Source organism: Canis lupus, chromosome 24, assembly GCF_011100685.1.
Source record: "Canis lupus familiaris isolate Mischka breed German Shepherd chromosome 24, alternate assembly UU_Cfam_GSD_1.0, whole genome shotgun sequence".
Lineage (NCBI taxonomy): Eukaryota > Metazoa > Chordata > Mammalia > Carnivora > Canidae > Canis > Canis lupus.
The window spans coordinates 22,448,224-22,462,117 of NC_049245.1; the positions used below are offsets into that span (position 1 = coordinate 22,448,224).

The window sequence follows — 13,894 nt, forward strand, 5'->3', positions numbered from 1 at the left end:
GGCAATAAACAAGACAGAGCGGGCCCAGCCCTCACGGAGCTCAGGGAATAGCTGACTTCTCAAAGATCATGACAAATGGGTTGAGAATTAGAAAACAAAAAGGTGCCATGAGAACACACGGTGGGGAGACTCGGGTGAGCATCTCTGAGAAGCCCTACCCACAGGCTCCTAGGACGGAGGCACTCGGGGCTGAGAGCAGAGGAAGGAGAATAAAGTGTCCACACCTGCAGCAGCCCATGCCGTGGTGCCTGGGGACCGACCCACAAGCCCCTGGGAAAGCATTCTGCCCACCTCACAGAGTCTGCAAATCTTTTGAGTCCAGCATCTCCCGTCTCCAGAAATGAAAGCATAAAGAGACAAGGAATTTCTTCTTAAAAAAAAATACTTTATTTATTTATCCATGACAGACACAGAGAGATGCAGAGAGAGAGGCAGAGACACAGGCAGAGGGAGAAGCAGGCCCCATGTAGGGAGGCCGGCATGGGACTCGGTCCCGGGTCTCCAGGATCACGCCCCGGGCTGAAGGTGGCACTAAACCGCTGAGCCACCCGGGCTGTCTGAGAGAAGGAATTTCATTCAAATGTCACCTCCCCAGAGAAGCCCTCCCTGACTGCCCTTTTCAAAATAGCTCCCCAGTGATTCTATCCCCTTGCCCTGCTTTGTTTATCTCCGCAGACCCAGCATCACCTTCCAGTCTGTGGATTTATTTGTTTCCTTGGTTCTGTTCATCTCATGCACTGGGACGTGTTCCGAAACGACAGGGATTGTGTCCTGACAGCAGTATCTCCAAGTCCAGAATGGCCTGGCACATAGTAGGTGTTCCATACATAGCTGTTGAATGAATGAATGAAGAACCCCAAGAGCGTGTGTGCGTGCGCGTGTGTGAACATGTGTGTTTGCATTATAACTAAAATTGCAATGAGATCCAAGAAAATGTATGTCAAATGAGAAAGGAAGCTGGCTTGTCTTTCTGTTATTAATTTTTTTCTATTGCTAGTCACTCCCCTTCATCAAGCTTCAGCTTCTCCATGTGTAAAATGGAGCCAGTACCTATTTCACAGAATCACTGTGAGGCGTCAATCAAATGTGGTGCAAAGTGGCGAGGTGGGGCCTGGCACACAGTAGGCACAATTCTATTAGTCGGACAGTGCCCTTGGTGGGAGAGGCTCATGGAGGGGAACCCCTGGGCCTGAGCCTTCCTGCATGACACAGAGGAAGCTGACACTAGATCTGTCCCGTCACTTGAACTTGCCAGTAATTTATTGATGCTGGATGCTGGCACCTAGCAGCTTGCCGGGTCAGCCTCAGGGAGCAGGTGTGGGGCCACCGAGGCCTACACCTAGCTTCACCCAGGGGGACCAGGAGGGCGAGGATGGATCTGTGTGGCCCAGGAAAACTGAGAGGTCAGCCCTTATGAATCCCCTACTATGTGCCAGGCACCGGGGGACTGGGAAAAAAAAATCCAGGTGTGGTTCCTAGCTGGCCTGAGCTCACAGAGGGTGAGATGGACATAATTTCCAATTTGAGCAACAAGAAAATTGGGAGTGAGAGCTGCGTGAGAACCTACATGCTAGGAACTTCTTACATGTGACCATATTTAAGCCTCATATGAGGCCTTGTTTGTATTCTCTATTTGTCGTCAAGGAGAGGTCCAATGATGTGCTCAAGGTCACACAGGGAAAATTTGAGCCCAGATCTGACCAGCTCCAAAGCCCAGATAGGGGTGACTGCCACCCTGCCCCCACCAGGCTGGCTGGGCTAAGGTGTGTGTAAAAAACAAACAAACAAAAAAATCAAAATGAAGGGCTCCAGGAGCTCAAAAGTGAGAAGTGAGTGGAGGCCCACTGAAGGCCTCCTGGAGGCTGAGGCCTCTAGCTGGCTTTCTGAGGATGGATAGAAATAGCAAACAGGGAGTGGGATTGAGAGCAGGGAAGCATCCAGAGCAAAGGCTGGAAGGTAGAAAGGGAAATGGTGTGTTTGGAGTGTGGTGGGCATGGCCACCTGGGTGAGCGTAGGCGCCCTGTCAGGGAGCAATGGGCATGCTGGGGCCCTGAATGCCTGGTCAGGCTTTTGGCCTGGCAGGTGGGCCGTGGGGAGCCATGAAAGGTTATTGAACCATGGAGCATCTGTCTCCCCCCTGGTTCACAGAGGCCACCCAGCTGGGCCAGAGGGGGCCTGGCACGTAAGTACCTCTGATGTCAGGTCCAGTCTCACCTCCCCCCACCTCCTTTCATCAGCCCTCTGGGCTCGGTGTGCTCACTGGCTCTGGAACACATCCTGCTCACTCTCACCTCTGTATCTTTGTTCTCACAGATCCTTCCTCCCAGAGTGCCCGCTCTGCCCACCACCATCCTACTCATGATGCCAGTCTCCCTTGCAGGCCCCTTCCTCCGTGAAGCCCACTCTGGCCACCCTGGCCCTTAGGTGCATGCATCGGCCTCAGAGGCCTGGGCGAGGCAAGGGTCCACCCTCCACTAAACCTGCAGCACTCACCACCCACGGTGGGCACCACCCACCTGCCTAGTGGCATCCTTCTCCCAGTCATCTGAAGTTCCTTAGAAAAGCTGCCCCTTCCCCATACTCAGGGCATGTGGCTGGGGCACTACTGACCCCAACACTGGCCATGGAAGACACCCTACCCCCTTGACCCATGTGAGTGTGGCCAGATTTCTGACACCACCACTTGAGCCCCTGGATTCAGTCATGCTTGAGGTCCTCTTCATTTTCATCTAGGTCTCTTTGTGCTGGATTTCTTACAAGCCAAAGATCCCTTGTCAGATGGACCATCTGTTCGGTGCACTATGGGCCTCCTCTGGTCTGGCCCAGACAGCAGTACCAGCCTCCTCACTGGACTCCTGGCCTATAGATTTTCCCCTCCACCCCAACCCAAAGGGTCTCTTCTCTCAGTTATGACCTCTGTTATGCCGCAGCATACAGTCTGAACTCCTTGGCTCAGCATTCAAGGCCCTTCACTGTCCTGTTCCAGCCCCACACCCCTAGCCCTTCTCTCTTCCAATCACAGTGAGTTCTCCATCCCCTGGAACAACAAACACTTCACATGACTGACTTGTATACGCTGTTTTCACCCCTGGGACTGTCCTTCCTCTCTAATTCTCTGCTAGAAAACTCATACTCATCCTTTAAAACCCTATTTGACTGCTAACTTCCCTGCCATACTTCCTTGACCCTCAGGCAGGGTGAGATGCCTCTTCCCCCAGCACCTCCAGCTCCCCAGCTGGCCCTTATCTCTGGCTTGGCTGGCTACCTTCTCTCCAGAGGAGGAGCTCCTCATAGACAGGATCCTGTCTTGCTCATTTATCTCCCAAAGGGCCCACTAATAGTTGTCAACTTCCTGACTTATCGATAGGAGTTCAACTCAAGGTTGTGGATCATTAGGGGACTCTTTCTGCTGGCCAACTCTTCCAACGAACCCCTCACTGGGTTTTCTTTACTTCAGGACTTCTAAGAACCTTTAATGTGCTCATGGCCACTGTGAACTTCTGTACCAGCTTCAAATCATCTTACCCAACTGCCCATTTCAGGAATGACAAGGGACAAGAGAGGGATAAGGACTCATCCAGGCTGTTGGCAGCAGCACAGGGCCTGGGGATCAGCCTCCTGCTGCCTCAACCAGTATCCTTGCCTCTGCCCCTCTGTTCCTCTCTTCTACACACCTCAGGCCCCCGCTGGGTGCCAGTCATCTCTGTAGCAAAATGTCAAGGGAGAGGGTCTTGACACCACCTACATTCGAGTGTTCTATCCCCTCTCACTAGCTGTGTGACCTTGGCCAAATGACTTAACCTCTTTGCGTTTTTGTTTCCTCATCGATACGGTGTTGACAATAGCAGCACCTACCTCATGGGGCGGTTCTGAGGGTTCAAGGGAAGCAAGCCACATAGAGGCACTTTGCACAGTGGCCGGCACACAGTGGGCCCTCAGTACATTGCTGCCAGCATCCCCATGACCTCAGCTTTCTCAGGAAATATTGGCCACACTGAGCCGTAGATCTCTCTGGAGAAAGACGCCAACTAGATGCCAGGGCCCACCCGGGCTGACCTCCATGGGGTTTGAGTCCAGGTCTTAGCACGGGGCCTGCTCATCCAGACGTCCAGGTCTCGAGCTTTCCTCCTCCTTGATTTGAAAAAGATATTTTTTGTTTAGAGGCATTTCCCCCCCACTTCGTATTGGCTCCATAAATTGGATTTTGTTGAGTGGTTTCTGACAAGCAAGTCGAACAGGCATGTGTGTGGAGGAAACGCAAGGCCGCCTCTGGCCACGGGGGTGGATCTGAGGCCTTGGGTTCTGCCGGTTGCCAGCCGCGAGCTCAGTTCCCGGGCAGCTGCGTCCTGGGGAGAGTGTGTGTCCTTGGGGTGATCCAGAAGGACTTCTTCCCTGGGGAATTCTTTCCAGAGTTTTCCCAGAACCTTCCCTTAGAGGAAAGGCCCTAACGGCAAATGGCCTGGCTATTTCCCCCACCCCACCAAGCAAAGGGGCTTCCTGGGTTTCGATTCATGGGGGGCAGGGGGTGTCTCTGAGTCTCCTACTCTGAGTCTCCTACTCCTACTCAGTCACCTCCATAATAATAGTCAAGGACCATGAGGCAGATTCCCAGTGCTTCTGCACATCCTTAGGCATCCATCCAAACAAGGGAAAGCTGACTTAGTAAAGCCGGAGAGATTTCAGTTAGACAATAGGAAGGACTTCCTCCTCCAGATAGCTCAAACCTGTGCTATGTCTGACCTTGGAAAGAGCACTACACTAGGAGTCAAGACAGCTTTGGCTGATGATTATGGTGGGGCTTTAGGTCAGTGCTGCATTTTCTCTCCTTGGTTTGCTCATCTACAAGATGGGGATTATAGTTTCTATTCACTATAATAGAATTCAGAGGATTTCAAATGAGACGGTGGTATGAAGGCTTGAGGTCAGTGGCAGGAGGCTGGATCAAATGACCTGCTAGGTTCCTGTTCCTTTCTTGTTTGGAAGGGATTCCCAGGGCTCTGGCTCTGGCCTAAGGCTCAGGGACCCACGGTAAAGGGTGTGAGTGTGTGTGTGTGTTACACAGGTGCTAAGTCAACAATTTATTTTCTCCCCCTTCTCTTGGGCCACTCACCAGATGCAGGAAGAGCCACAGGCAGATGATAGAAAGCCCGGATTCTAACCCTGCGTCTGCCTCAACTTGCTTTGACCTTGGTCATGTCCCTTACCCAACTGAGTTTCAGTTTTCCCATCTATCATGAGAAGTTGGGTTTCTGAGATCACTTCTTTCCTGAGACTGGGAAGCCCATGACTAACGCAGGAGGTCTGACCCGGGCTCCCCAACCTTCCCCACCAGCCATCACTGGAGATTCCAGATACACTGATCTTCCTTTGCTTCCTTGAATTTGCCTTGAATTTGAATGGGCTCAGGCTCCTCCCATAAGTCATGTGATCCTGGACAAGTCACTCTCTCCCACTCTCAGGCCTTTGCCCAAACCTTTCTCCTCTCGCCATGAGTTCACCTGATTGATTCCAACTCATCCTTAGAGCTGTTAGCCAGAGTGGAGTCCTGGGGGGAAGCCCTGGGACAGGTGGGCTTTGCAGGCTGAGGACAGTGGGTGCCAGTGGAACACACCGCCAGAGCCCTCATCTCCCTTGGGGCGGGGTCCGAGGTGTACCTGACTTGGTTTGCCTGGTGCCTGCTGGCCAAGCTCTGTGAGGGCAGGGCTGAGTCTCCCATCCTGGCTGTCAGGAAGCCGGCTGGGCCAGCTACACTGTCAAGTGGGTAGTGTGCCAGGTGTCCTGCTGTCCCCGCACCTCTCAGCAGGCATGAGCACCAGGTGAGGTTCTGAGTGGGGAAGGTCTTGCCCCAGGCCGCATAGCTCCATCTGAAATGTTCTTCTCCTCCAGGAACATGGTCCTAGGGACCATGTGTCCCTCCTCCAGCAGCCAGCACCTGCGACAGACCCTGGAAGGCAGGTAAGACCAAGGTGGGTGGGGAACATGAAGCATCTTGCCCAGGGTCTCACCAGAGCAAAGAAGGGTAGCTTCTATGGCTCCCAAAGTTCCAAAGTGTGGAAACTTAAGGACCCTCATTAGGGCTCAAGGACTCCATGCTCCCCCTTTTTACAGATGGAGAAATTGAGGCCCAGAACAAGGATGAGCCACATCCAGGGGCACCAAGCAGGTAGGGAGCAGACCAGAATGCAGCAGGGCAAGTACAAAGCCCCGAGGCCAGCCCAAGATATGAACTAAGGTCCACAGGCTGAAGGGAGATGAGGATGGAGAGGTGAGCTGGAGCCAGGCCAGGCCAGGAGTTGGGCTCTAGGCCATAGCAACAGGCAACTATTGGACTGGAGAGGTCTATCCACCACAGGGGCCTGCCGGAGGGCGATCGGGAGGCCAGGGAGGTGGCACTGGCACCTGCTTCTATCCCCCGCCCTCCAGACCTGAGTGCCCATCTGCCGCCTCCACATCACCACTCCAAGCCTGGGCTCCCGATTTCCACTCCTAAGTCTGGTCCTCTGGAGGTCCCCCCATCTCAGCAAACAGGAACTCCATTCTTCTCATTGCTCAGCCTCAGTCAAAAAGCCTAGAGTCACCCTTACCTTCCCCCTCCTGTCCCTTGCCCTGCCACCAGATCTGTCAGCAGATCCCTTCAGCTCCACCTTCAAAATATAAGCAGAGTCTGACCACACCTGTCCTGGCCCTGCTGCTGCCCACACCAGCACAAGGATGGCTACACCCACCTCTCCCCGCCCCCACCCTGGCCCACAGCGTACCCTCCATAAGACAGCTGGAGGGAAACCATCCCTCCCCTGCTCCGAAGCCTCTAGTGGCTCCCCACCTAGGCTCTGAGTGAAGTCCTGACCTTGACCCTGGAGGCCTTCATGCCCTGGCCTCCCCGTGCCTGTCCGGCCCCCTGGCCCCCAGAGTGTCACTGAGCCGGTGTTCATGCGTCACATCATTCGCACATGCTATACCCTTCCCAGGATTCTGCAGGGCCAGCTCCACCACCCGCTCCAGGTCATCAGATGTCACCTTCTCAGGAGGCCTCCTGTGACCACTCTATTTAAAAATGACAACCCCTTTCCCACCTCACACACATCTCTTTCTCAGCTTCGTTTTCCCTGTAATTCACCTCACTTTCTAAGCCACTGTTTGGTTGCCCTACCCTACTGCTCGTTCTCCGCCTTCTGGACGGTCTCACCCCACATCAGGGCTTCGGCTTCCCCAGGGCAAGAGTCCTGGAATCACCAGCGGTGTCCGGGCCACCGCGATTAGATTCGTGGGGTTCTAACAAGGTGAGAGGCCGCCTTAACCTCCTGTCACAGGTTGAGGAGACGGAGGCTCAGGACCGAGCTGGCCCAGGTCACGAGGCCGGGACACCGTGGGGCTGGGACCCCTGCGCCTCGGGCTGGGCGCGGGCTGGGAGCCGGCGGCGGGGGAGCAGCTCCCGCCAGCCCCCTGCGGTCTCGGCCCGCCCCAGGAGCCCCGTGCCCGCGCCCGCCCGGCAGGGAGAAGGCTCCAGGACGGTGGTGTAAGAGGGGCATTGAGAAAGGCCCAGGGGCACCAGGTCCATTCTACGGTTGCCCAGTCCTCGGCGCCTGAACGGCCATGAGTGAGAAAGGAAGTCAGCAGGATCCAAAATAGGTCTGTGTTTTGGGAAGTGAAACTGGGTGCTGGGGACACTCGGGCCAGGGGAAGACCTGGGCCTCCTGGGTTGAGGCTGTCGGGGTTGAGTCTTCTCCTGCCTCTTCAGCCCAGGAAATGGCTCAGGCCCCTCTCCCAAGCATGTGACCCTGGACCTGTCACAGTTCTCTGATCCTCACTCTTCTCATCTCTAAAATGGGACTAAGGTAATGGGGACTGGAAAGGTACTGTAAGACCATGTCCTGAAGCCCGAGGCTGTTGCTCTAAAGATGGCCGGTATTCCAGATGCATCTCAGTGCCTCCTCCTCCAGGAAGCTGCCCCGGATCCTTAGGTCAGAATGAATCTCTTCTTCTCATTAACTTCTGTGTTTCTGTTCACATGATCTTTTCCACCAGAGGAGGTGAGGACCCCATCTGAGTCCTCTTAGTGGTCGGTCCCCAGTGCTCAGGACAGGGTCTGGCACATAGGAGATGCCACAGCCTGGGATTGAGTGGGGGGGACCAGGGCAGAGGCTTCTCTATGCCCTTGAGGGTCTGATATCTGCACCCGAAGAGCCAGCAGCTCAGGGTGGCCCGAGAGTTGTGGCAAGAGGAGGGCTCTGAAAAAAAAAAAAGAGGAGGGCTCTGAGGGTAAGGTGAGTTATGTTTCCTCTGAGGCTCAGTTTACTCATCCATAAAATGAGGACACTTGGAAAATAGGCCCCACAACTTCTCTGTCCTGGATCAATGAAACACAGGCCAACACCTCAGAGCTGCCCCAAAGTGGGATCCTTCAGGCCCAGGGTGCCTTGCATTCTGCTGGCTCTGGGGAGAAGCAGGCCTTCGAAGCTGAAAAACTCCTCAGGTGCAGCTGGAGATTTGCCAGCTAATGAAATTGGGAAGCTCTAAATGGTGATGGAGTCATCAGTCTGCAGGAACACTTATATCATCCAGGTTCTACAGCTAAGGCCCAGAGAGGTTAGGCTACTAGTTCAAGGCCACACAGCAAATGAGATCAGAGCAGGTAGGTACCCTGCCTGCCTGAATTCCGGTCCCAGGATTCAGTCAGCACATGTTATGGTCCCCGCATCTCTATAAGGCAAGAGTCCGGCCACCCATCCTATAGACAAAGACCTCAGGCTTCGAGAAGTAAAACCATCCGTCCCCTGCTCCAAAGCCTCTAGTGGCTCCTAGAGGTCTTTCCCCCAAAGGCTCCACCCTTGGAGCTTCTTAAAGGCCCTCGGGTCCCTTGAAGGCTGTGCCTTCAAACCCAGGGATGATCCAGGAGCTGAGCTTGTCCGGGAAGGACCCCAAAGGGTCTGTGTGGCCCTGAGTTTCCCATCAGCCCTCTTGCCCTACTAGGCTCACCTGTGAGCCAGCTGCTGGTGCATATTTCTGGGTAGAAGTCCCACTGTGCTTCCAGCCAGCCAGACCCAGAGTAATGAGGGCCGACACACTACTTGGCATTTATTGGGTGCTAGGCCCTCTTCGAAGGGCTTTACCTACCTCTACTCATTTGAGTGTCAATGACTCAGTGAGGTCAGCACCATGTCCCATTTTACGCTTGGGAAAACCCGTGCACCTCCCAGACTGAACCCAGCAGCTTCTGAAAACCTGCTTCTCTCCCAGTCCCCAGCCCTGGGAGAAGCCGCTCTTTCAGCTTCGTTTTCTCCATAATTCTGCTCTGGGTGCCAGAGTCACTCCTGACACCTCCTGCTGCCCCTTCTTCAACCTCACATCAAACCTACCTCCTAACCCAGCCACTAACCTGCTCTGTGAGCTGTTTCTAATGACTGAACCTCTTTGAGCCTTATCTGTCAAGTAGGATAACAGCCCGACCTATCAAGGGGAAGGCAGAGTTGTGGAGATTCGCCATCTCTCCTAGCTGTGTGACCTGGGCCAGGGCAACCAACCCTCTCTGGGCTGCAGTTCCCACACCTGTAAAGCGGAAAGGGTAGCATCGCTCATCTCCTGGGGTCGGCGGGATGATTCGGGGATGTGTCCCCTCTATGTTCCCGGAGATCCTGCTCCAGCAACTCTCCCCTCTTAGAACTCATCAGCATTTCCCTCTCTGCCCACTCAACCCAGGCAACACACCAACCGAGTCACACGATCTGCTGGGTTTTCTCTTGGAGCCCACACTGCCTCCCCTGCAGTTCCCGCCCCCTCCCACGGGAGCTCCTTGAAAGTGTGTCTTTCCTGCCGGCCCCTTCTCCTCCCTCGAACTCGCTCCCCTCAGCCTTTCACCTCCCCTCCCAGGAGACCAAGGACCTCGATGTGGCTAAACCAGTGCCTTCACTCAGCCCTCGCTGCCCAGGACCGGCCAGCAGCAGCCGACGAGGCCAAACCTCCTTCACCGCTTTACTTGCTGGCAGTCGGAATGTTCTATCTGCCTCCTACTTCCTTGGCTGCTCCTCCTCGGCCCTTTTGCTGCTTCTTTTGCCATCTGCCCCCCACCTCTGTGGGTGGAGGGCCCCGGTCAGGCTTCTTCCATCCACCTTCCCGGGCTTCTCTGCGGGCGACCCCCACGCCGAGACTGCCCACCTGGGCATCTCCCCGGAGCCCCGCAGCTCCTCGGTGCCTCTCTAGCTGACTTGGTTCCCATCCGATCTCCTGACATCTGCACATTGACCTGTTCCACCTGCAACTTTCCTCACCCCAGTGAATGGCAACTCCAGCCTTCCCACGGCCCACGCCAAACGCTGGCTGACATCCTGAACTCCTTCCTCCCGGACTCGGGCTCTGGCTCCATCTGCGTGTGTGCATGCGCGTGTGCGTGAGTGTGTGTGTGTGTGTGTGTGTGTGTGTGTGTGTGACCCCACATGGGCAGCACCAGCAGGTCCTGCTGGCTCCAATTTCTCGATTCATCTCTGTTTCCAGCACTCCTCGCCAGCCCCTCACCTCCCCCTGGCCCAGCCTCATCCGGATCTTCCCCCCGCCAGCCGCCTTGCTGTTGGCCTGCTCCTGTCCTGCTGCCTGCAGTCTATTCTCCACGTGGCAGCCAGAGGGACCCTGCTCCAAGGAGAGTCCCACAGAGCCTCGGGAGCTCGCTGCCCCACAGTGGCCGGGCACGCAGACAAGCCCCAGTCCTCATGAAGACCTTCAGGCCCTGCAAGCTGTGCGGCCCTCGGGCCGTCTCCCTCCTCTCGCCCAGGTCTGCCCCACTCCAGCTCCTGCTGCTGGGTGTTTGCTTCCTGGAACATTCCTCCCGTGGCAGCAGGCAGCATTCACGCAGGCAGAAGTCTCCTTCTGGGGAGGCCTTCTCTGGGGCCCTAGCCACAATCTCGACCTGCTACCTGCCACTCCCTTCTCCTCCACATTTTCTCTCTCTCCCCTTAGTACTTACCACAGTCTCACAGACTGTGCACTTTACTTACTGTGTTTATAGCCGTCCCCTCCCAGGTGGGCAGGGATTTGTGCTGGGCTCAGACGCTCCTGAGGCCTCCCTTGGGTCTCGAACAGGGTCTGGCCAGGCGGTCAGAAGGGCTTTAAAAAGCCTGGATCTAGGGATGCCTGGGTGGCTCAGTGGTTGAGTCCTGGCCTTCAGCTCAGATCTTGACCCTGGGGTCCTGGGATGGAGTCCCACATTGGGCTCCCCACAGGGAACCTGCTTCTCCCTCTGCCTGTGTCTCTGCTTCTCTCTGTGTGTCTCTCGTGAATAAATGAATAAAATCTTTAAAAAAAAAAAAAGAAATCAAAAGCCTGGATCTAATCATGTCATCTACTCACCCAAACCTTCAACGGCCGCCCTTGGCCCTCAGGATAATGTCCCCATTCCCTGCATGGCACGGAAGACCCCTGAAGACTAGCCCCGGCCACCAGCCTGCCTCTTCCTTCCCTGCTGGCTCTCACCACCTCTTTGTGCCCACAGACAGGTTCTCCAGCCGGCTCCTCCTGTACCGGGGCCATCAGACCCCTGTGTGGGCCAAGGGCTCCCCAGCAGAGCACATTCCTTCAGCTACTCGCCGTGACAGCAACGCCAGGCTTCCGTTAAGCACCTACTGTGTGCGAGGTGCCAAGAACAGAGCTATGGTGAAGACATGCCTCCTCAGGGGCCTTCGCCCCCACACCTTTCCCACAGATTGCAGACCCTGCCTCTCCTTCAGGTCCTGCTCCTATCTCTGTGAGTCCCCCGCCCCCGAATTCCCCACCCTCTCACCACTTTCTTTGTCTTTGTGTCACCTGCTAGAATTGTACCCTCTGGGAAGGGTAGGCAGTGATTGCCCTCTGCTCTCTCCCCAGCACCTAGGACAGTGCCAGGCACAGAGGAAATATGCGTTGAATGAAGGAGTACAATCTAGAAGGAGTAGGAGCACATCAAGCACCACAGGGATACAGAGTAATGGGGTGGCTTTGTTTTGGCTGGAGTGGTCCCGGAGGCCTCTTTGAGGAGGCAGCAAGAGCAGAGACTCAGGATATGAAGACTGAGCCTGAGGAAGAATGTTTCAGGTGGAGAAAGCAGTGAATTGCAAAGGCCCCCAGACAGGCTGAGCTCCAGGTGTCACCAAGAAGCAGGTGAAGCCAGAGCTGAGTGAGCCAGAGAGTGGGCTGGGCAGGGGCCCGAGGAGAAGCCTTCCTACACCCTTTTCCAGGAGGCTCAGCGGAGGCTCAGGGAAGCTAAGTGACTTATCCAAGGCCACAACACAAGGAAGTGCCAGAGGTGGCACTGGATTCAGGCCTGCTGGGATGTGGGGCCCCCTCCCCAGGTGGGGCTCCTCTCGGTCACTCCTGGGGCTCACCTGTGCTCTGCTCATTAATAGCTAACCCAGGTGGGGCCCTGTTGGGTCAGGAGCCAAGAGGTGTTGGCTCAACCCAGCAGCCTCCGGGGCCAAGCTCAATGAGTGAGCAACCAAACAAGGGGCCCACTGTGGGGGCAGCTGGAGCCATTGTCCCCTGCCCCATGGAGAGGCCCAACTTGCTGGAGTCGAGGGTGACTGGCTGGGACAGGAGACATCACAGCCAGGACTTGAGACTGCAGAAGTCAGACCAGGTGGCCCCAGCTCAGAACCTTCCTGGGGCGGGTGCACCTGCAGGGCACTGTGGGACTGTCTCCCGTCCCCTTGCCTCGGCAGTTATGTCCTGCTGGCCACTGGGGCCTTCTTGCTGCTCCCGGACAGCAGAGGCCATACTCACGCACCACCCCCACAGTCCCCCTGCCAGGGATTCTCTTCCCCCTAGTGCTGCATGGCTGGCTCTTACTCCACCTGGGGCCTCAACTCAAGTGTCACCTCAGAGGCCTTCTCTGACCCCCTGTGTGAAGCAGGTCAGCCCCCACTCCCTCTTACCCTGCATTAGAGGGCACATTTAGGTCTTTCACGGCACTTAACAAAAATGGCAGCCAGCCCAGGTGCTGTTCCCTCCTATTGTCAGTGTCCTCATCCCGACACTGGGGTGTGAACTCCCCCCCACCCCTGGTATCGTGTTCCCTGGAGTCTCCTCCCTGCCATAAGGCCTGGTGCACAATAGACAATCAATAAATATTTATGGAATGAGAATCTACCCCCCTCATTGTACAGAGGCAGCAACTGAGGTTCAGAGAAGGTGAGTCATTTGCCCAAGGTCACACAGCAAATCAGAGGCAGAACTAAGGCAGGACCCCAGCTTGGCTCACCTGACGCTGTGTCCCCTCTCCAGCCTGCACCAGAGCTAGCACTCAAGGATCAGGTCGTGGCCCAGCCTCTCATATAGGACCTCTGTCCCTCCCCACTACCTTTTGGTTCCGGGGAGAAGGGAGAAGTGAGTAGAAAGGGTGGAAGGGAGCAAGCAGGGAAGTGAGTGTCTAAGAAGAATGGGCCTTCGGGAGTTACCTAGTCCCACCTGACGGGGTCCGGTAAGGCTGAGCGTCTGGCCAGGGCCTGTGGGCCCACAGTCCACTCTTGTCCTTGCCTGCCTGAGCTGGAAGGGGTTAAATTTTGTGCTGCCTCCTGGCTCACTTGGACTGTGCCTGGGACAGAACATCTGTCTGTTGCTATGGTTGCCGTACATTTGAAGGGGATGGCTGGATAATTATGGCAAGTGAGGCCGAGTGAGTGAGCAGGTGCCCAGAAGTGGCTCAGGACCCCTGCCCGCCCAGCATGGGCGGCAGCAGGCCCCGCGCCTGGTCAGCTCACCGTCAGCCCTGTCCCCAGGTTTCAGCTCCTAGGCCGGGTGTGGGGAGTCAGCCAGAGCCACCTTGGCCTTTGCACAATGAATAGGCTAGGCCATGGGGCTTCTGGGAACCCCGGAACAGGGCAGGCACTGGGAGCCTGAGGGCAGTCGGCCAGCCAGCATGAGTGGTGGGCTGTGA

At 55.9% G+C, this 13,894-nt stretch overlaps 1 protein-coding gene across 2 annotated transcripts; it reads left to right on the forward strand.

The window, feature by feature from the left end:
• The first annotated feature begins 662 nt into the window (after nucleotides 1-662).
• On the forward strand, nucleotides 663-11,219 carry LOC119865650. Of its 2 annotated transcripts, XM_038571969.1 has the most exons (4): nucleotides 663-812; nucleotides 5,887-5,955; nucleotides 6,109-6,163; nucleotides 10,489-11,219. In XM_038571969.1, exons 1-4 carry the CDS (start codon nucleotides 798-800, stop codon nucleotides 11,139-11,141), a joined length of 792 nt encoding a protein of 263 aa, XP_038427897.1. In that variant the 5' UTR covers nucleotides 663-797; the 3' UTR covers nucleotides 11,142-11,219. The 2 variants fall into 2 exon arrangements, with proteins under 2 accessions (XP_038427897.1, XP_038427898.1); XM_038571970.1 differs by lacking the exon at nucleotides 6,109-6,163.
• Nucleotides 11,220-13,894: the final 2,675 nt, after the last annotated feature.